We start from the raw sequence: 23957 nt of genomic DNA, 5'->3' as shown, positions 1-23957 counted from the left end.
CTCCCGGCCTTGCAGGCTCGCAGTGCACAGGGCTGTTCAGCACCACGGTGCTGGGTGGCTCCTCCAGTGCTCCGAATCTTCAGGACTACGCCCGCAGCCATGGCAAAAAGCTACCACCTGCCAGTCTGAAGCACCGAGATGGTATGTGGGTGGGTTTTGGGGGGAGCAACTCTTTTCTTCACTTATCTCCCAGCAAGGACACAGCCCAAGAATTATTCATGCTTAAGATGGCACTGACACTGGCCTTATACCAAGTTTTCTTCATCAATAATAGATGAGAGAAGGAACCAGGCCCCCTTCCACCCCTCCATTTGCATTCCCTCTTGCCATACAAATACTACTTGTTTATGCTTATCCCTTCATAATCTCCCTCATACAGCCCTGCTGCATCAATTTGTACTCTTTCCTGGATTCTGGCCTGTAGGGGTAAGGACCAAGGAGGATGATCTATGGTCAGGAAGAATGCAGTGAAGCCTTGATTAAAATCCAGCACGTCAGGTTTAGGAAGGGGAAGTTGCTAAGCTAAGGCAGAAAAGATGATATGGAAAGAGATTGGGGGAAGGGATGAAAATTTCTATACAGATTTTATTTCCAAATGACCAGAAAGAAGATGCAGTGGTAAAATTAGAGTTGTTTTGGGGGCCGTATTGTGGTAGAGATGACACATACAGATTCCTAAGAGATTACACCAAAGGAAAATGAAACGTGTTAGTCAGGAATCTAAGGGGTGGGGATGGGAGTGGATCATATAACTAACAATGAAAAACAGAGTCTATTGTGGGCAAATTTCAGAGCAGAGGGTGGGGACAGGGGTGGGTATAATCCCCACAATGTCTTTTCTCCCCAGAGCTCTTGTTTGTCCCGGCCGTTAAACGATTTTCTGTGTCGTTTGCAAAGCATCCGACTAACGGTACGTTTGCTTCTGACTCAACGTCATTCCTCCTCACCATGTCACCTCCAGACACTTAACCTTTGAGTTCTGACACTGACTTTGCCTCTCCTTCCACTGTGTTTACATCCTACTGTCTCTGAATGAGCCACTCACTAAGTGTGACAGGACATTTCCTTTATGACAGCCTTAGCCTTGACTGAAGCCTGGCTGCCCTGTCCCTGTGGCTCCTCAGGGTCTTACTTCCATAATCACCGTCATCACCATTACATCACTTTTGTTAGTATCACCACCAAAACATTGATTAAACCTCTCCCTTTCCTATCTCATGACTGCTGGGCTGTGTACAGACATGATAATGATTCCCCTTCTTGGGATGAGAATAGTATTTCCTACATTGGTCCCATTTCTTCTCCACTCCCACCCCCCTGCCCCAAATTCCTCAGCTTATGTAATTTTGATCCTTCTGTTTTTTCTCCAACTCTGTCGTTGGGGCGGATGACTAGTTTGTTCCTCTTTTAGAGCAATTCTACAGTTTCCAGCTCCCCGGCCTACTTACAAGGGCATTCATTGGTCTTGAATATATAGTTTCCCATCTCCATATTTCTATCTCCTGCCATTGTATGTATTTTGTGTGGCCCTCGTGCTCCTGACATTTGCTTTATGTTACTACTAACCTAGTGCCTGGGCCTAGAAAACAAGAGCCCAGATTGCTTTGGGATAAAAAAAGAAAAAGAAAGGAGTAGGAGGCAGTTGGTAAAGAAAAAAGGACTGCCTTGAGTTTTTAAATGTAGTTTCCATGTGGCACCAGCCTACCTATGGCAAAGCTGTCTCAGAGAGGCTTGAAGTGAAGAGTTGAGATGTCTGCTGGCGATTCTGGGGGAGCTTAAGGATGAATAATGTGTCAAGAATATTGAAGAACTGGGTCTGCCCACACTAAGGTGGAAGAGTTTGAAGATCTGTGTGAACCAAAAACTGACGGGCTGTGGTCTCTTTATAGGTATAGCAGGAGAACGCAGGGCTCATTCCCTGTTGAGGTTTTACCCTTTATATCCTTAGTTTCTTCTCTGCATTGTATTTTGCCTTAAGGTAAATCCAATTTTGTTAGATATGACTTTCTTCTGTCCAAGGGCTAGTACTCTCAGAGGGAGGTAAAATTTGCCTGACTTCCTGGCTAGAAAACCTCCACATGCTGCTCTCCTGCTTCCTAGCCAGTGGCAGCTGCTAGATTTTAGCCCAGTCAGGTGGTTCATCTCCAGTAGGCACTGCTGAAATTTCTCCCTAGGTTGACTAGCCTATACTTGCTTGGTTTGTCCCTGCCCCCAGGCTCCCATTTGTGCCTGTGGCAGGAGTCCCCATTCAGAGTGGCATGGCTGTGCCTACTCATTTAGCTTCAAGCTCTTCTGGCCCCCATGTGCCACAGCCATCTCCAGTGTAGAACCTAATGCACTAATAATGTTGCCTGGTACTTGGACTTAGGGTCCATGACATAGTAAAAAGAACTTGGGCCTCTGAAATCAGAGCTAAATCACATATCTACTAGTTTCTTAGCTGCCATAAGAAAAGACCCAAGTTCATAAAACAGATCCCCAAACCTATATACCTCCAGTTCCCTAAAGCCTTGGTTAGCAGCTTCACCAGTTGAAGAAAAGAATTAATTCTACCAAAAGGATGAGAAGAAGAAAGAACTGGACAATTCAGGTATAGCGTGGGATAACAAATTTAAGATCTCTTCCAACATGCTGCACACTTCCCTAGGGGTCTTCTTGCCTCTTTTGCTTTTCTTGTGTTTGACCATGGAGGCTAAGAAGCCGGAATCAGGGATCTACCTGTTGAGAAACAGGAGAAATTTGGATCTGTGTGTCTCTTGCTAAAGAACATTATCTAGATTTAATTTGGCCCTCAGGACAATCTGAGGGCTATACCCCATGGCCAAGATCTTGCATGACTGACCCAGCAATTACGGAGTGGATGTTCTGTCTGTAATTGCTTGTGGCAGATTAGTCACGGTAGTATGCCAACCTACTGTCCCATCATCACCATCTCCTTGCTATGATGTCTGGCTTTGAAATAGCAGCTGGAAAAACTGGACCTGGCTTTGGAAAGGAGACAAGGCAATGCTTTCTCCATACTTTGCTGGGAGGGTAGCCCTCAGTCCATCCCTGCCTCTGTTCCTGATAAGCTTCTGTCACATCCTGTGACTATATCCAGCATACAAAAATGGCCCGTTGCTAAACTGCATGCTGAACTCACCACAGTAAATTACTAAAGTGGAAAAGAGACTGTGGCTCACCCACGGAGTGGGTGTCAGAGTGTGCCTATTGGATTTGTCAAGCCTGTTTTCTTCCAGGGACCCACACAACTGTGTGACCGTCGATACAGTGAGTGCTCACCAGTCTAGCCTGGGTAGAACTGAAATCAGTCTCCTGGCATTCAAACTAAGGTCTCTGAAAACTGTGGTCTCGTGGATCACCCTGTGGAGCCAGTCCTGGTCTGAGAGTTCTGAGCAGTCATCCTCAGCTACCTTAATCCCACCTTCTCTGCTTCCTGAGCACATCCTTGTACTCAAGTTCTTACCCATCCTCACACCAGGTCTTACCTTTTCCCCCGAGATCTTTCCCCACTGTTTCTTTTACTCCCCAACCCCGCACATGCCTTTCACTGCAGTCAACCTTTTGCAGTTGAATTGCATGCCTCTCACAGTTTGCCAAGCAGCTAAAATGAGGGGTTCAGAATCAAAGCTTTTCTACTCGTCAGCTGAACAAAATGCAGTTAGACTCACCAACAGTGGGAAGAAAATATAAAATTATCTAACTTTTAGCTTCTGTAATGGATATAGTATCCCCCAAGTCCTGAGATTTATGTATTCTTTTAAAAATATATGTTTATTTGAACAAGAGTAAGGTAAAGGATGATTAGTCAATATTAGCATTTTCACATATTGATTTCATTTTTTACATGCACTGTTATAAAGGAGTCCTAAACCTGGTTTCCTGCCAGTGTCCTATGCTAGCTGCCTAGCACCAGCCCTGACTATGGCTATCTTAGAGTCTGGTCCAGAAGGCCTGCCTTGAACATTAACCTTCAGGAGGCTTTTTAAGCTTTAGACTATCTTGATACCCAATACAGTTCTTTTTTTTTTTTTTTTTTTGAGACAGAGTCTCACTCTGTTGCCTGGACTAGAGTGCCCTGGCATCAGCCTAGCTCACAGTAACTTCAAACTCCTGGGCTCAAGCAATCCTACTGCCTCAGCCTCCTAAGTAGCTGGGACTACAGGCATGCGCCACCATGCCTGGCTAATTTTTTCTATATATTTTTAGTTGTCCAGCTAATTTCTTTCTATTTTTAGTAGAGACGGGGTCTCGCTCTTGCTCAGGCTGGTCTCGAACTCCTGAGCTCAAACAATCCACCTGCCTCTGCCTCCCAGAGTGCTAGGATTACAGGCATGACCCATCGCGTCTGGCTTTTTTTTTTTTTTTTGAGACAAGGTCTTGTTCTGTTGCCCCAGCTAGAGTGCAGTGGTGTCATCGTAGCTCACTGCAACCTCAAACTCCTGGGCTCAAGTGATCCTCCTGCCTCAGCCTCCCATGTAGCTAGGACTACAGGCATGTGTCACCACACCCGGCTAATTTTTTCTATTTTTAGTAGAGATGGGGTCTCCTTCTTGTCCAGGCTGGTGTCGAACTCCAGACCTCAAGTGATCCTCCTGCCTCGGCAGAAGTGCTAGGATTACAGGCATGAGTCACCACGCCCAGCCTCGATACCATTCTTGAGCTTCATCTCTAAGTGACTTTGAATCCTTTCATCTTTATCCCAACTTCGCAAATCCATTTTTCTGAAAAGCAGGCCCTAAATAAGGTTTGTCCAAGAATGATTAGGGACCCTGGAACTCTAGTCAAGGCTCTCAGCTACAGAACTGCCACCTCACCCCTGTCCAGAATGTGACTGCTATCTGCAAGCACTGAATCAATTATGCTTGAGGAGGAAGGGGAGGGCATTGCTATATGATGAGGTCTCACTAGTCCCTTCTTTTAGACTCACTGTGTGATGCCAACACTCTTCTTCCCTGCAAGAGATGCCCAGTGGCTCTGACCGTCTCTGCTTCTCTCTTAGCTCACATTGGATCTGAGTGCCCCTACCTCCCAATAATGCTTGTGCCAGTCAGTGCCCCCTCATTGTCTCTCCCTCTTCTCTTTCTTTATCTTTGTGCTTCCTGCCGTGGTCCCCCCACCCCCTCCAGAGCTGCTGGATGACCAGCACCCTGTGGTCCGGTTGCTGCGCAGTTTTTCCTCTGACTGCCCAGGGGGCCGGCCAGTCTCCTTGGATGCCACGCTGGCGCATCACCTGCACCAGTGCTCCTACCACCTGCGCCTCTTCCGGAACTGGCTGCGCTCAGGCCAGGATGATCCCGAGTGCCTCTACGGTACCCCCTGCCATCAAGCTGGCTGCTGCCACTACCCTGGCTGGGACTGGTTGCTTTGCTTATTGCACTTCTGGCAGGAGAACCCACCTATTTCTTTCTCCTGTTTTCCCTAAGGTTATGTGACTTGCATTTAGTCGCTTGGATGGGATTGGGGCCAGACTGCCTGGTAGCTGTAGCATTGGCTGCTCATCCCCTTCCTGTTCTCCTTTCTCACTGCCCCCTAATGTTACCCATTGCCCACTTCTATTCAGTACAGTAGTAATCTCTTGCCTTGGAATCTGTTCTTATCTCTCTAACCCTCTACTACCACCATCTTCAAATTCAAGTGTTTTCTAGCTGTTCTGAGGAGCTAGAAGCTGTACTTCTCCAGCCCTCCTGCCACTAGATTACAGGGGGAAATTGAGGCACAGAGGCCTCAATTGAATCCTTGAGGCAAACAAGGGCCAGAGGTTAGAAGATGATCAGGTATAATCCTTTTGAGTCATAGATTTTAGTCATTGGTGAACAAGAAGCTAAGTCTTGCATATTGTTGTCTTGCCTACCTTTGGTCCCTTTAAGGAGATGTAGAGGAGGCATAGGAAAGATTGGGGACTGAGAAAGTGGTTGGGATGTGTATTTCTTGATCTTCCAATGGGGACATTTTTTCCATCAACAGTCCCTGGGATTAGGGTTGCACATTTAGGGTTACCCTTTACCCCACCCAAACTGGTAGAACTACATTGAAATTGTTGGGTCTAGAACAGAGAATCAGTACTTATTCTTTTTTTCTAGGGTGATTGCCTTGTTTTCCTGATGGAGTAGAGAGATCCTAGCAAGTCTGGGGTCTTCCAGTAGATCAGAAGGGAGAAGCATTGATGTGATGGAAATGACCAAGAAAGAACTTCCATCCCCCATCCTGTTCATGCATGTGGTTTTCCTGGGCTGAGCTTCAAGTATATTGCATGCCCTCCAATGTGCATCCAAGTATTCTAGCCTTTCTGCCCACATCCTAAATTTGCATGAACCCCTCTTTCAGATTCCATGCCCTCCTCCTTAATCCAGTTCTCATGTTCATGATACCTGAAATCTGCTGTTTCTTCCCAGCTCCCTGACCTCCCTACCTCATGTTAGATCTACAGTTTTCACCGCTTACCTCTGGATCCTTGTTTTATTCCCCCAGAAAGCACAAGAGCAATGTTGGTGCTTACCCTACTGGATTCTTTGATGTTTCCATGGGACATTGCAGGCTCTCCATAGATAGGATGAGAGGTGATTTGATTCACCTTGAGGCCTTAGCAGGTAGACATTTTAAGAAATCTGGAGGTGAGAGAAACAGATTACCCTAGGAGCAATAAAGATTTTCCTCTCCTGAGAATCTCAGATCCCCCACACTCTAAAAGCCACAGACTCTCCTGGTGGCTCTCAGGGACTCTCCATACTTCCTTGGCCAGTTGGGGTATATCTGGCAGGAATAACATTGACTTTGTCCATCTCTTTTCTAACAGGATTTGAAGGATGCTCCATGGTGCCTACCATCTACCCCCTGGAAACACTGCATAATGCCCTTTCCCTGCGTAAAGTGAGCGAATTCTTGAGTAGAGTCTGCCAGCGCCACACTGATGCCCAGGCACAGGCCTCTGCAGGTATGGAGAATACTCTTATTTTGTACTCCATCTCTGCCCCTAATGCCATGCCTCCTAGCATATGAGAAAGTAATAAAAAGATAGGCACTTCACAAAGACACAAACGTAAACTTGAAAAAAATGTATAATTATATAGGCCAACTAAAATATCACGGAAATATCATTCCTTCCCAATAAAATGTGATCCCAATAAAAATACTATTCTCCTCAAATCAGGTAAATCAACTCTAAAGTTCTCATTGAAAAATAAATAAGCAAGAATAGGAAAGAAAACATGAAAAGAGGAGCAATGAGAGGATACTAGCCCCACAACATTTTAAAACATCCTATAAAACTTCTACAATACAAACGTGCAGTAATGGTACATGACTAGACAGAGGGCCAAAGAAACAAAATAGAAAATTAGAAATAGATGAAATTAGCATTTCAAAATACTGAGTGAAAGACAGACTTTTTAATAAATAGATTTGGGACAACTAAATAACCATTTGACAAAAATTAAAATTGAATCCATACTTTACACTATATACCAGAATAAACTCCATATGGAACAGAGATCTAAATGTAAAAATCAAATTATGTAACTCCAAGAGCTTATTCATCCATAGAAACACCAAAAAAATCAAGCAAAAACTGTCAAAACCAACTCCATCAGAACCTGGAAAATAGTCAAAGGTTTATAGTAACTAGAAAAATGCTGAATCAAGAAAGAGGCAATGCAAAATTGGCAGAAAAGCTCTGTGGCATTTTTACTTGCCCTTGCCCCACCCACTTCCTTGGCTTGGTGGTGGTTTTGAAATGGCAGCCCATGTTCTCTGTGCGGGACCCTGGTCCCTGGCTCCAGGGGGAGCAGAGCAGACCTTATTCTCAAAAAATTGTGTTTGGCCGGGCGCGGTGGCTCACGCCTGTAATCCTAGCACTCTGGGAGGCCGAGGTGGCAGATTGTTTGAGCTCAGGAGTTCGAAACCAGCCTGAGCAAGAGCGAGACTCCGTCTCTACTAAAAATAGAAAGAAATTAATTGGACAACTAAAAATATATAGAAAAAATTAGCCGGGCATGGTGATGCATGCCTGTAGTCCCAGCTACTCAGGAGGCTGAGGCAGGAGGATCGCTTGAGCCCAGGAGTTTGAGGTTGCTGTGAGCTAGGCTGACGCCACAGCACTCTAGCCCGGGCAACACAGTGAGACTCTGTCTCCAAAAAAAAAAAAAAAAAAAAAAAATTTGTTTTTTCTAATCTGTCTGTGTGCTGCCTGAAGGACTGACACAAGGTGCATGCCTACATTTGTTTTGCCTAATTTGAAACTCAGGGCAGAAAACTGGTTATGCAGAGGGTGTTCCTCAAAAACATTGTATAGCAAATGAACAACTACTGCTGCCTGAGGAAAAATGTTATAGTTAATGCAAACAACAGAGGTAATGAAAGTCTGGGAGGAAAACCTGGGGGAGAGTTTCTCTGGGAAATTAGGGAATTCAAAAGCACCCATATATACTGGCGAAGAGCATGTGCACAGAAAAGACTTGAGAAGACCCTTAGTTTTTACCTCTGGCTGAACTCTAGATTGAGCACAAGCAGGAAGTGAAGGCTAAGGGATAGTTGTACATGGTCTGGCTAAGTGTTGAAGGAGTACCTCAACACAGAACCAATCTACAAAGATTAGAAGAGCCTTCGTTTCCTTTTTCTTTTCTTTTTTTGGTTTCTGACATTCAAGGAAACCTTGGTCAAAATACCGGCTGAACACAGGCTAAAGAAACAGACTTCAGAGACTGCATGTAACAAAGAATACAGTCTTTACAAAAATGGTTTAGGAAAGTCACTAAACAAACAGCTAGAGCCAGTAGCAGATGACAAAAACAAACCCTGCGGGTGGGGGGTATAATCTGATTTACAGAGTTAACATGTTATAAATTTCAAAATAATTATAAACAAATTATAAAACATGCAAAAAAAAAAAAAACCCAAGAAACTATGGCCCATTCATAGAAGAAATGAATATAAATGGTCCCTGAGGAAGCATAGACATTAGACTTACTAAACAAAGATTTTAATCAGCTATTTTATAATAAATATGCTCAAAGAGCTAAAAGAGACCATGGACAAAGAACTAAAGGGATCATCTTGAAGCATCTTGTTTGAATACAAAAAGTTAAGATAGAAAAAAATTTTTTTAAGAAAATAAAATAAAGAAACTAAAGGGAACCAGGAGAATTATGCCTCAACAAATAGAGAATTTCAGTTAAAAGATAAAAAATATAAAAAGTAATGAAAAGGAAACTCTGAGGCTGAAAAGTATAATAACTAAAAGGAAGAATTCACTAGAGGGATTCATAGAAGATTCGAGCAGACAGAAGAAAGAATCAGCAAAATTAAAGATAGGTCAATTGAAAATTTCCAGTATGAGAAGCAGAAAGAAGAAAGAATGAAGAAAAATGAACATGAGCAGAAGAGACCCTGGGATACCATCAGTCATGTCAGCATATGCATAATGGATGTTACAGAAGGAGAAGAAAAAGAGGCAGAAAATGTATTTGAAGAAATAATGGCCAAAACCTTCCCGAATTTGATAAAAGACATGAATCTATACATCCAAATACCTTCAGCAACTCCAAGAAAGATAAATACAAAGAGATCCACACTGAGACACATTATAATCCAATTGTTAAAAGACAGAGAGAATCTTGAAAGCGGCAAGAAAGAAGGAACTTGTCACATATAAAGAATCTTTACTAAGAGTAATAGCCAATTTCTCATCAGAAATCATGAAGAGCAGAAGGCAATGGGATGATACATTTTATAGTGTTAAAAGAAAAAAACCATGAACCGGCCAGGCACGGTGGCTCATACCTATAATCCTAGCACTCTGGGAGGTCGAGGCGGGAGGATTGCTTGAACTCAGGAGTTCCAGACCAGCCTGAGCAAAAGTGAGACCCCCATCTCTACTAAAAATAGAAAAAATTAGCCGGGTGTGGTGGTGGGCACCTGTAGTCCCAGCTACTTGGGAGGCTGAGGCAGGAGGATTGCTTGAGCCCAGGAGTTTGAGGTTACTGTGAGCTAGGCTGATGCCGTGGCACTCTACTCAGGGCAATGGAGTGAGACTCTGTCTCAAAAAAAGCAAAACAAAACAAAACAAAACAAAAAAAGAAAAAGAAAAAAAACCATGAACTAAGACTTCTATAGCTGCAAAACTGTGTAAAAATGAAGGAGAAATTAAGACATTCCTAGATAAACAAAAGCTGAAGGACTTTGTCACTAGTAGACCTCCCCTATAAGATGCTAAAAGGAGCCTTTCAGGATGAAATAAAAAGATACTAGGATACTAGACAGTAACTTGAAGCCATACAAAAAATTAGGAACTCTGGTAAAGGTAGTTGTTACATTGGTAAATATAAAAAAGTCAGTGTTATTATATTTTTGGCTTGGAGCTCCTCTTTTTATTTCATATATAATTTAAAACAGAAATGAATAAAACATTCACTATAAGTCTATGTTAATTGGCACACAATGTATAAAGATGTAATTTGTGACAACAACATAAGGTGGGGACTGAGCTTTATAGCAGCAGAGTTTTTGTATGTTATCAAAGCTAAATTGCCATCAATTCAAACCAGATTTTATAAATTTAGAATCTTAATTATAATCTCCATGGTAACCACTAAGAAAATACCTTAAATATATACAAAAAAGGAAATGAAAAGGTAATCAAAATGGTATACTACAAAAAAATCAATTAAACACAAAAACTAGCAGTAATGGTGGAAAGGAAGAACAAAAAAAGGTATAAAACATACATAAATAGCAAAATGGCAGAAGCCCTTCCTTTTCAGTAATAACTTTAAATGTAAATGTATTAGACTCTCCAATCAAAAGACAGAGAGTGGCAGAATGTATGTTAAAAAAATGATCCAACTATATGCTGACTATAAGAGATTCATTTTGTTTATATTTTTTAAATTGAATTGGTTTATTTTCTGATTTGCAGTTCTTTAATGTTATTACAAAAGATGGAATATCATTTACTGTAAAATTTTTTTTTTTAAAAAACCCTCTCTGGTGGTTTCCTTATTGAAAGACTATCATAATAAGGCAAGCAGAAGAAAACAACCAAGATTTAGGAAAATGTAATTGTGTGTTGTGTATTTAATTTATTGTTTACACTAACATGATGTCAGAATGATGATTATAATGTGGCCAGAGTTATAGGAATATAAAAGACTGAAAAGTCTAAGAAGACAAACTTCCAGCTTTGACATTTAACTATAATTTTAGTACATGTTCTCTCATGTTGTTTTGCTTTCTAACAGATTCCACATTTCCTTGTGTGTGTGTGTGTGTGTGTGTGTGTATGCCAAGTGTGTTATATTTGATAAGAGACTCACTTTATTTTTTTTGTTTGTTTGTTTTTTATTTTTTTTGAGATAGAGTCTCACTCTGTTGCCTGGGCTAGAGTGCCGTGGTGTCAGCCCAGCTCATAGCAACCTCAAACTCCTGGGCTCAAGCAATCCTCCTGCCTCAGCCTCCCAAGTAGCTGGGACTACAGGCATGCGCCACCATGCCTGGCTAAGCTTTTCTGTGTATTTTTAGTTGTCCAGCTAATTTCTTTCATTTTTAGTAGAGACGGGGTCCTGCTCTTGCTCAGGCTGGTCTCGAACTCTTGAGCTCAAACGATCCTCCTGCCTCAGCCTCCCAGAGAGCTAGGATTACAGGCGTGAGCCACCGTGCCTGGCCAGAGACTCACTTTAGATCCAAAGACACAAATAGGTTGAAAGTGAAAAGATAGAAAAAGAGATTCCACGCAAATAGTAACCAAAAGAGAGCTGGGATAGCAATACTAATATCTAACAAAATAGTCTTTAAGTAAAACATTATTACAAGAAACAAAGGTGGTCATTACTTATTAATATTGAGGTTAATTTATCAAGAAAATAGAAGTGTTATAAACGTGTAAGCCAGGCACAATGGCTTATGCCTTGTAGTCCCAGCTACTTAGAGGCTGAAGCAGGAAGGTCACTTGAGCCCAGGAGTTTGAGGCCAGCCTGGACAACATAGTGAGACCCCATCTCTTAAAAAAAAGTGTATGTGTGTGTGTGTGTATATATATATATATATATTTACATACAGACAGAGCAAACAACGGAGCCCCAATAGTTGGAGACACCCACTTTTAATAATGGACAGAACAACTAGACAGAAAATCAGATCGGTAAGGAAACAGAGGACTGGAACAACACTATAAACACTATAAACACTATATGACAGACATATATAGAACATTCCACCCAGTAACAACAGAATATTGTTAGATTCTTAGAAGATCACTTAGATTCTTCTGAAGTGAACATGGAATATTCTCCAGAATAGACCATATGTTAGGCCACAAAACAAGTCTCAATAAATTTTGAAAGATTTGAATCATACAGAGTATCTTCTCCAACCACAATGGAATGATGCTAGAAATCAATAATAGAAGGAAAACCAAAAAATTCACAAATATGTGGAAATTATATAATATACTTTTAAACAACTAGTGGGTCAAAGAAGAAATCACAAGGGAAATTAGATTATTCTTTGAGATGAAGGAAAATGAAAACACAGCATACCAGAAGTTATGGGATACAGCCAAATCAGTGCTCAGTTTATAGCTGTAAACACCTACTTTAAAAAAGAAGAAATCTTAAATCAAAGCCTATCTTTATACCTTAAAGAACTAGAAAAAGAAGAGTAAACGAAACCCAAAGCTAGCAAAATGAAGGAAATAATAAAGATTAGAATGGCGATAAAGGAAATAATGAATAGAAAAACAGTAGGAAGAATCAACAAAACCAAAATTTGGTTCTTTGAAAACATCAGCAAAATTGGCAAACCTTTAGCTAGACTGACTGAGAGAGAATATTCAAATAACTAAAATCAGAAATAAAAGTGGGGACATTGCTACTGACCTTACAGAAATAAAAAGGATTATAAGAGAGTATTATGAACAATTATATGCCAACAAATTAGATAACCTAGATGAGATGGATGAATTCTTAGAAACACACAAACTATAAAAATTGACTCAAGAGGAAATAGACCTATCCGGGTACAGTGGCTCACATCTGTAATCCCAGCACTTTGGGAGGCCAAGGCGGGAGGATTGCTTGAGATCAGGAGTTCGAGACCAGCCTGGGCAGCATGGGGAGACCCCTGTGTTTACAAAAAAATGAAAGAAAAATTAGCTGGCCTGTAGTCCCAGCAACTCAAGAGGCTATGGCAAAAGGATTGCTTGAACCCAAGAGTTTGAGGCTGCAGTGAGCTATGATCATGCCACTGCACTCCAGCCTGGGCAACAGACCGAGACCCTGTTTCTAAAAAAAAAAAAAAAAAATTAGTGGGTCACAAGTAACCATTTCTAAATTGTAATAGAAACTACTGGAGTATATTGCATATAGTAATGGAAGTATTATATTGTACTAAACATTTAAAGAAGAATTAATGCCAGTTCTTCTCATGCTCTTACAAAAAAATTAAAGAGGAGAAAATACTTTCTAACTCATTCTGCAAGTCTAACATTATCCTGATAGCACAAATCAGACAAAGACACTATAAGAAAACTACAGAACAACATCCCTTATGAATATAGTGGCAAAAATCCACAACAAAATGTTAGCAAGCCAAATCCAACAGCACCTGAAAAGAATTACACACCATGGCTAAGGGAGATTTATTTAAAGAATGCAAAGGGTTATTTGACACAAAAAATCAGTCAATGTAATATACTACATTAACAGAATGAGGGAAAAAAACACAGTCATCTCAGTTGACACAGAAAAACATTCAACAAAATCCAACATCCTTTCATGATAAAAAACACTCACAAACTAGGAATAGAGGGGAATTTCCTCAACATGATAAAGGGCATTTATGAAAACTGACAGCACATATCATACTCAGTGGTGAAAGACTGAAAGCTTTCCCCCTATAATTAGAAGCAAGACAAGGATACCTGCTGCTACCACTGCTATTCAACGTTGTACTCAAAATTCTCGTCAAGGAAAAAAAGGCATCCAAATTGGAAAGGAAGTAATAATACTTATCCCTATGCACAGCGATTGTGGTCCTATATATGGAAAATTACAAAGAAGCCTCAAAAAAAAAAAAAAAAACAAAAAACTACTAGAGCTAAAGAACAAATTCAGCAGAGTTGCAGAGTGTAAGATCCACTCACAAAAATCAATTGTAGGGGACAAGGAGAAGGAGAAAAAAATCAATTGTGTTGCTATACACCAGCAATGAACAATCCAAAAATGAAATTAGGAAAACAATTCCATTTACTATAGTATCTAAAAGAATAAAATACCTAGGAACAAATTTAACCAAGAAATGGAAAGATCTGTACACTGGAAACTATAAAATATTGCTGAAAGAAATTAAAGAAGACCTATACAATGGAAAGACATTCCATGTTCATATAGAAGACATGATATTCTTAAAATGGCAATATTTCGCAGAGTGGTATGTGGATATAATGCAATCACTATCAAAGTGCCAATGACCTTCTTGCAGAAATGGAAAAGCTGATCCTCAAATTCATATGGAATTGCAATAAGTCCTGAATAGCCAAAAGAATATTGAAAAAGAAAAAGTTTGAGGGCTCACACTGCCTAATTTCAAAATGTGTACTACAAAGCTACAGTAATCAAAACAATGTGGTACTGCCATAAAGATAAAAATATAGACCAATCGAATAAAATCAAGAGTCCAGAAATAAATCCGTACATCTATGGCCAGTTGGTTTTCAGATGCCAAGGCTGTTCAATGGAGAAAGAATAGTCTCTTCAGTAAATGGTGCTGGAACCACTGGATATTCACATGCAAAAGAATGAAGTTGGACCTCTACCTCACACCATATAAAAAATTAACTCATGGATCAGTGATCTAAATATGAGAGCTAAAACTATAAAACCCTTAGAAGAAGACATAGGGTAAATCTTCATGACCTTAGATTTGGTAGTGGATTCCTAGATAGACCAAAAGTATAAGCAACAAAAGAAAAAAATAGACAAATTTGACTTCACCAAAATTAAAAGCATTTGTGCATCAAAGAACATTATCAAAAAGTGAAAAGACAGCTTACCGAAAGACAAATTATTTGCAAATCAGTTTCTAATAAGGGTCTAGAACATAACAACTCAACAAAAAGACAAACAACCCAACTTAAAAATTAGGCAAAGGACTGGAATTGACCTTTCTACAAAGAAGATAGAGAAATAGCCAAGAAGCACATGAGAAAAAGCTCACTCTCATTAGTCGTTGGGGATATGCAAATCTAAACCACAATGAGATACCACTTCAACCCCCTAGGATAGCTATATAAAAAACCAAGAAGAAAAATTGTATAAAAGAGGATGGTGGACAAATGGGAACATTTGTATATTGCTTGTAGAAATGTAGAATGGTGCGGCTACTGTGGAAAACAGTGTGACAGTTCCTCAAAAAGTTAAACAAAGAATTACCATATGACCCAGCAATTCCACTCCTAGGTATGTACCCAAAAGAATTGAAAATAGGTACTCAAACAAATACCTTCACAGAGATGTTCATGGTAACAGTATTCACAACAGTCAAAAGGTAGAAACAACTGAAATGTCCTTGAATGGATAAATAAAATGTATATACATACAATGGAATATTGCTGAGATATAAAAAAGAATGAAGTACCGATAAATATTATAATATGGATGAACCTCAGAAACATTATGCCAAGTAAAAGAAGCCAAGCATAAAAAATCACATATTGTGTCATTCCATTTAAATGAAACACCCGGAGTAGGTAAACCCATAGAGACAGAAAGAAGATTGGTAGTTTCCAGGGATTGAATGGCTATGGGGTTTTCTTTTTGGGTGATGAAAATGATTTGGAACTAGATAGAGGTGGTAGTTGCACAACATTGTGGATGTACTAAATGCCACAAACTATATATACTTTAAGATGGATAACTTTATATTATGTACATTTTACCTCAATAAAAAAAACTAAGCCATGTCAATACTAAAAGTAAGCAAGGTAGTGGTGGTAAATTCCTTTGTCATCTGAAAGTAAGGAAAGCCTAATTCTGACTTTTGATCAAAGTCAAATTTGGGAAATAATAGGAAAATATTGATAAATTAAGCATATAAACTTAAAAAAACCAAGAGGGACATCATAAGCAAAAACATTTTTTTGAATTTATATCATATATGTAGAATTAATCATTCTAACATATAAAGAGCTCATATATCAATAAGGAAAAGACCAAAAACATGATTTTTAAAAATAGATAGTTTACACAGAAAGAAATGCAGATGGCCATTGCACATATGAAATTATGCTCAATCTTGGTCATAAGAGATATGCAAATTAAAACTACACTGAGATATTATTTGTCACCTATCAGATTAGAAGATTGGAAAAAATACAGAAGTTTGACAAAATACCTTCTTGGCAAGTCTAATGAAATAGGAAGTCCTTTACATTGTTGGTGGGAGTATAAAATGGCATAAATTGATGTAGAATTTATAATATCTCACAGAATTACAGATACAATTAACCTCTGATCCAATAATCCACTTTCAGGACTCTATTCTGAGGTTATTCCCACATAAAGTTGAAATAACATTTACATAAAATTATTCATTGTGGGAAAAAAAAATAAAAAATATTCATTGTGGCCTTATTTATAGTAAAAAGTATTGGAAACAATCCAAGAGTTCTTCAGTATAAGAGTGGTTGAAAAAACTTTGATATATCCACTCAGTTGAATACTATGTATCTGTTAAAACTAATGAGAAATTTCTACATCATTTGACATGAAGTAATCGCCAGAATATATCATTAAGTGAAAAAACAAGGTGCAGAATACTGTTACTAGTATGTTACCTATTTTGTAAGTAAGGAGATATAATAAAGAAAAAATACATATATATTTGCAAAAAGAAGTGCTGGAAGTATAAACCAGAAACTAATAAAATTGGTTACCTCTAGAGGTAAAAATGGAGAATGGGGCTGAAAGGCATGAAGGAAACACGACTTCCCTGAGTGTGCCTTCTTAGATGGCTTTGACTTGTGAACCTGTGAATGTTTTTCAAAATAGAAAACTAAATCAAAGGGGAAAAGAAACAAACCCTAAAATTGAAAACAAAAGAAAGAAATGACCCTAACTATATATCAAAATAGCAATATAACCACACAGGTAAAATAATTTTTCAAATTTACTCTGACTGTAAATTCTTTGATGACACAAGAACTATAAAATAATTTTAATCCTTATTTAGTAGTTTAATTATGAGTAGTGATATTAATACTATAATGATATTGATGCTATTTTGATATATTTGTATTATAAAGTAATTCTAATAAGGAATGATGTTCCTATTATTAGGAACCAGAATTTTCAAAGTAAAGTAAATTAGACACAAGTATAAATTCAAAAAACTTTTTATTTTTTTTATTTTTTTATTTTATTTTTTTTTTGAGACAGAGTCTCACTCTGTTGCCCTGGCTAGAGTGCCGTGGCGTCATCCTAGCTCACAGCAACCTCAAACTCCTGGGCTCAAGCAATCCTCCTGCCTCAGCCTCCCGAGTAGCTGGGACTACAGGCATGCGCCACCATGCCCGACTAATTTTTTCTATATATTTTTAGTTGTCCAGATAATTTCTTTCTATTTTTAGTAGAGACGGGGGTCTCACTCTTGCTCAGGCTGGTCTTGAACTCCTGACCTTCAGCGATCCTCCTGCCTGGGCCTCCCAAGAGTGCTAGGATTACAGGCGTGAGCCACCTCGTGCACGCACCCGGCCCAAAAAACTTTTTAAATGCTGTAATATAGGCTGGGCTGGTGGCTCACGCCTGTAATCCCAGCACTTTGGGAGGCTGAGGTGGGAGGATTACTTGAGGCCAGGAGTTTGAGACATAGTAAGACCCTGTCTTTAAAAAAAAAAAAAAAATTTTAAATTTTTTAATTTTTAAATTAAAATTTAAAAATGGGCATGTTGGCACGTGCCTATAGTCCTAGCTACTTGGGAGGCTGAGGCGGGAGAATCACTTGAGTCCAGGACTTTGAGGTTGCAGTGAGCTGTGATTGCACCACCCTGGGCAACAGAGCAAGACCCCATCTCTCAAAGAAAAAAGTATATATTTATATATGTAAATATTTATATATTTGTATATATGTAAATAAAGTACACTGAATGTATAAAAATCCACAAGCCCATAATGAATCCTACAAAAAAAAGAAAATAATAATAAAATAAAATAATATTTGTCCACCACCATTGGAGAATACTGTTCACCAACTCTTTCCTCTGAAAACTAATTAAAGGAAAGTAAACACTTAACCTACCTTTTTGGTGAACTGCAGTTCAAAATAGCCTCAGTTGAAGAGGGAAATCTTCTTTACAGAAAATATGCTAGCTAGTAAATGTAGAAGGATTGATAGAATTAGAAAAATCACCATTTGACACCCCTAATAAAATAATTAAGGATTGTCAATGGATAATACTGACACCATTAAGTGAAACATTGATGGGCGACTAGACTTTCCTCACAGGATCACTCCTGATCAGAAAGGAAAACTTCACAATAGTGAGATCTGGTGGATGCCACCTTAACCCAGTTAGTAAACCTAGTCTTACTTATAATGGGACAATGAGACATTAAGTGCCTCCAATATGATACAATATAAAGTGTATAGGATCACCTCTTAAAGTAATTCTTAACAAAATTATTTCACCTGAATCATCTAATTAGGTCTTTTAGATCGAACTTCTAATTTATAGGAAATATAAGGGATAATAAGTTAAATGATTCTATGCAGAAGCAATTAGACAAGTCTAGAATGTAGGACATGACATACTGCAAGACAATTGGCCTGTTCTTTTCAAAAAGTTACTATGAATAAGAGTGGGGGTGGGGGCACTATTTAGACTAAAAGAGACATAACGAAATGCAATGCATGGTTCATGTTTGGATCCTGCTATAAAAGACATTTGGGCTGGACGTGGTGCTCATGCCTGTAGTCCTAGCTACTTGGGAGGCTGAGGCAGGAAGACTGCGGGAGCCCAGAAGTTTGAGGCTGCAGTGAGCTATGATCGGGCCACTGCACTGCAGCCTGGGTGACAGAACAAGACCTTATCTCAAGGGAAAAAAAAGAGAGAGACATTTGGGGAGTATTTGGCGAAATTTGAATTTGTACTTGGTATTGGATGATGTTAGGGAATTATTTTAAATTTTGTTCAGCTTGTTAATGGTGTGTGGCTATATAAGAAAAATTCCTTATGTTTTAGAAATGCGTATTGAAATATTTAGAGGTGAAATGTTTCATAATGTCTGTCATTTATTTTAAAGAACTTTATTATGAAGAAATAGATGAAACAAGTATGGCAAAACGTTAATGTGTTAAATCTAGGAGATGAGTACATGGGTATTGATGCATTAGTCTTTCAACTACTTTTTAAAAATGTTTAAAAATGTTCATAATATACAGTTTAAAAAATTGAAAATGGTTTGGGGGAAGAGTCCCTAGGAAATGCTACTTCTCAGCCCAAAAGGGGTAAGTTGGATTTGACTTACATTGAGAACCTATAGCTCTTGGATTCTTCCTCATATGCCTTTTTTTCTCCCCTTTTCTCCCCACACCCCACCTATCCAGCCCTCTTTGACTCTCTGCACAGCAACCAGGCCTCAGATAGCCCATTTTCCCCACCCCGTACTCTTCACTCACCTCCCCTGCAACTTCAGCAGCGCTCTGAGAGGCCCCCTTGGTGTAAGTAACCCTTCGCCTAGACAAAAGCCAAGGGGGGTGGAGGGATTGGTGAATGAGAGACCTGTTGCATGAGGGGAAGAAAGATGAGGGTTGAAAGACCAGGAATATGTATTCAGGGAAGCAGTCTTTTCTGCTGCTTCCAAGATGAGGGGAGGGCCTGTTTATTCTCTCTCTTCACATCTGTCCTCCATGCTCCCTCTATCTCATTGGAGAGAGACTCCTCTCCAATATTAGGGAATAATTTTTAATTTGGAGGGAGCTCTGCCCCAAAGAGCCCTTTGGGGAAGAAAGGATGGAGACTTCACTCTCCTCCAATCCCCATTTGATCTCTACAGCTTTCTCCAGTAAAGATGACTAAGAGGCAACCTACGACACATCTAGAAAAGATGGGAGCAAGAAACTAGAATCTGCTACTTATTTCTACATGTCCCTTCTCTCAAGTTGTCTGTTCTCAGCTGTTAGTTCAAGTTGAGACGCTGCTTTTTCCATCTCTTCTTTATTACCTGTAGCCTATCACTAATTATTTTTGGTAACCATGTGAACGGTGGAGCCACAAGAAGTTCTTAAGATGACTATAAGGCGGAGAAGATACTGTTAGTCATCGAAGGTGGGGCTATGGGCCAGAGGGACTGTTGAGGGAAAAATCCTTTCCTTATCATCCTGCCTTCTGTAATCAAACATGCCTTTCTTTATTTTACTTGGATAGGAATGAAGCAAAGATTTATATTTCAGCATTGGGGTTAACAGTTGGAGATTTTGCCCTTCTTCCGGCACCCGGTATAAGGAAGAAACTTTCCTCCCTGACACCTGAATTTCAGATTATCCTACCCTCACCTTGATTATCCTACACTGCCCCTTTTACCTCTTCTGGAATGTGTATGGGTTCTGCTCCCCTGGAAATCTTATCCTTCTCCCTCTTTTGTTTCTGTCTTGACCTTTTTGATTTGCCAGCTCTGACCACAAGCTGGATATTAAGGCTACTTCTATACTTAGGTAAAGCTAATTTACATCTTTTCTTTTTTTCCATCTAGACCTTTGATTCAGTATCAGGCATGTAGCCTCATTGGTAAACATCTTCTTTAGGGTCTATCTGCACCAGAAATAGACTCCATATCTCTTAAAGCCTTATACCAAAACCATTTCCCTCTCTTTTCCTACTTGAAGCATGCCTCCTCTGATCCTTTATAGAAGAGAGATAGCTAGCATATCTTATAAACTCAATGACTGACTGAGCTTTTACAGGTTCAGACTTGCCAAATTTTCCAGGTTTTCTTTGATGACAATGTATTCAGGGATTCCCTGTTTTGAGAATCTATCGTCATTGATACTATAGTGTTTTAATATATAGTTATAATACAATACTATCAATAAACATGGTATTTACAAAGGGAAAAGTAGATTATTCTCTTACTAGAGGTCAATGCAGAAATAGATGCTGGAGTAGGAATTGTCCCACAGTGTGATTAAAGATTCTAAGGTCTTTATTATACTCAAAGAAATTAATTTTATGTTTTCTATATATGCAATAGAAATACGCACAAACCTATAATTTAGAGGGTCCCAAGACTTAGAGGGTCTTAACTTTGGCTCCATGGATGGGTTTAAGTAGAGTCTATAAGCCTCAGGAATCATATGCAAAGATGAGTGTGAATATTCATATGTACATTTTTCCTGGAAGATTTTCATTAGAGCCTCTAAGGGGTCAGTGACCCCCAGAAAGGTTAAGAACTTCTGCCATGTAGAGGTTCCATGGCAGTCTTTTATCTTTGGTAAACAATTTTCTTTCCTACGGTTCTTATTTATAAGGTTTTTCTATATTCTCTGGCTTACTTATCTCTTGGGATATTAATAATGATTACCTCTGCCCCAGAAATACATTGATTGCTTTAAAGAATGATTCTTAACAAAAGGTATACGTTAGATTCAACTGGGAGTGTTTCAACAAAATGATATTGCCCTCATCCTTCCCCCTCCCCTCACCTACGCCTTTACACTAAACATAGAATTAGAATCTCTGGAAATGGAATCTGGGAATTTGTATTTAAAGAAAATTTTTGACAATTTTTTATTTATTTATTTATTTATTTATTTTTTTTGAGACAGAGTCTTGCTCTGGCTAGAGTGCCATGGCGTCAGCCTAGCTCACAGCAACCTCAAACTCCTGGGCTCAAGCAATCCTTCTGCCTCAGCCTCCCGAGTAGCTGGGACTACAGGCATGCACCACCATGCCTGGCTAATTTTTTCTATGTATTTTTAGTTGTCCAATTAATTTCTTGCTATTTTTAGTAGAGACGGGGTCTCGCTCTTGCTCAGGCTGGTCTCGAACTCCTGAGCTCAAACAATCTGCCCGCCTCGGCCTCCCAGAGTGCTAGGATTACAGGCGTGAGCCACCGCGCCCGGCGACAATTTTTTATTGATGCATAATAGTAGTACATGTGATAATTTTAATACATTAGTATCATTTGTAAAGATCAAATCAGTGTACTTGGGATATCCATCCAAGAATTCTTCGAATTCTTCTCTTCTAGCTATTTTGAAGTATACTATGGATCTACAGTCTCCATCCCCTGGGCTGCAGACTGGTACCAGTCTGTGACCTGTTAAGCACTGGGGCACATAGCAGGAGGTAAGCGGTGGGGCTCGCTAAGCTTCATCTGTATTTACAGCTGCTTCCTATCGCTCACATCACCACCTAAGCCCTGCCTCCTGTCAGATCAGCAGTGGCATTAAATTCTCATAGGAGCGCGAACCCTACTGGAAACTGTGCATTCAAGGGATCTAGGTTGCATGCTCCTTATAAGAATCTAATGCCTGATGATCTGAGGTGGAGCTGAGGCAGTGATGCTAGTGCTGGGGGGTGGCAGCAGATACAGATTATCATTAGCAGAGAGGTTTGACTGCACAGAGACCATAATAAATCAATTGCTTGCAGACTCTCATAAAAATCCTATCCTTGGCCGGGCGTGGTAGCTCACGCCTGTAATCCTAGCACTCTGGGAGGCCCAGGCGGGCGGATCGTTTGAGCTCAGGAGTTCGAGACCAGCCTGAGCAAGAGTGAGACCCCGTCTCTACTAAAAATAGAAAGAAATTAAATGGACAACTAAAAATACATAGAAAAAATTAGTCGGACATGGTGGCAAATGCCTGTAGTCCCAGCTACTTGGGAGGCTCAGGCAGGAGGATCTCTTGAGCCCAGGAGTTTGAGGTTGCTGTGAGCTAGGCTGACGCCATGGCACTCTACTCAGGGCAGTAGAATGAGACTCTGTCTCAAAAAAAAAAAAAAACCCTATCCGTGAGTGGCAGGTGACAATGTAATAATAATAGAAATAGAAAGCACAATAAATGTAATGCACTTGAATTATCCCGAAACATTCCCTCCCCCAGTCTGTGGAAAAATTGTCTTCCCTGGTGCCAAAAATGTTGGGGACTGCTGCTATATATTTTTGTAAATTATAGTCATCCTGCTGATCTATCTAACACAAGGTGTTATTTCTTCTATCAGACCATATATTTGTACCTATTGATCAACTTCTCTTCATTCCCCTCTCCTGCCTACCCTTTCTTATTTTTCTGTACTTGTCTTATTTCACTTAACATAATGACTTCCAGTTCCATCCTTGTTGCTGCTAATGAAAGATTTCATTCTTTTTTATGGCTGGATAATATTCCATTATGTGTATATACAACATTTTCTTTATCCATTCATCTGTTTTTTTTTTTACATGCTATTTTTTTAACTCTTTTTTTTTTATTTCTGCATATTATGGGGGTACAAATGTTTAGGTTACATTTCCCTTGCCCCCCCACCATTCATCTGTTGATGGACACTTAGGTTGATTCCATATTTTGGCTATTGTGAATAGTGCTGCAATGAACATGGAAGTGCAGATCTCTTTTCACTATATTGATTTTCTTTCTTTTGAATATATACCCAGTAGTGGAATTGCTGGATCATATGGTAGTTCTATTTTTAGTTTTTTGAGGAACCTTCCTACTGTTCTCCATAATGGCTGTACTAGTACTAATTTACATTCCCACCAACAGTGTATGAGGGTTCCCCTTTCTTCACGTCCTCACCAGCACCCATTGTTCCCTGTCTTTTTGATAAAAGCCATTGTAACTGGAGATGATATCTCATTATAGTTTTGATTTGCATTTCTCTGATAATTAGTGATGTTGAACATTTTTCATATACCTGTTGGGCATTTGTATGTCTTCCTTAGAGAAATGTCTATCAGATCTTTTGTCCA

The 23957-nt window shown here is 39.5% G+C and overlaps 1 protein-coding gene across 1 annotated transcript in view; it reads left to right on the top strand.

Moving 5' to 3' along the window:
- The window catches only part of PPIP5K1 (diphosphoinositol pentakisphosphate kinase 1), a 43683-nt gene that overhangs the window by 17756 nt on the left and 1970 nt on the right, over nucleotides 1-23957 (top strand). The window contains exons 26-29 of the mRNA XM_012649336.1: nucleotides 16-141; nucleotides 848-910; nucleotides 6797-6934; nucleotides 19594-19707. Coding sequence (XP_012504790.1) covers nucleotides 16-141; nucleotides 848-910; nucleotides 6797-6934; nucleotides 19594-19707 — 441 coding nt within the window. The remainder of the gene's footprint in view (nucleotides 1-15; nucleotides 142-847; nucleotides 911-6796; nucleotides 6935-19593; nucleotides 19708-23957) is intronic.

The sequence above is a fragment of the Propithecus coquereli genome, unplaced genomic scaffold, assembly GCF_000956105.1.
Source record: "Propithecus coquereli isolate 6110/MARCELLA unplaced genomic scaffold, Pcoq_1.0 Scaffold3, whole genome shotgun sequence".
Lineage (NCBI taxonomy): Eukaryota > Metazoa > Chordata > Mammalia > Primates > Indriidae > Propithecus > Propithecus coquereli.
This window is presented reverse-complemented; position numbering and strand designations above follow the sequence as displayed.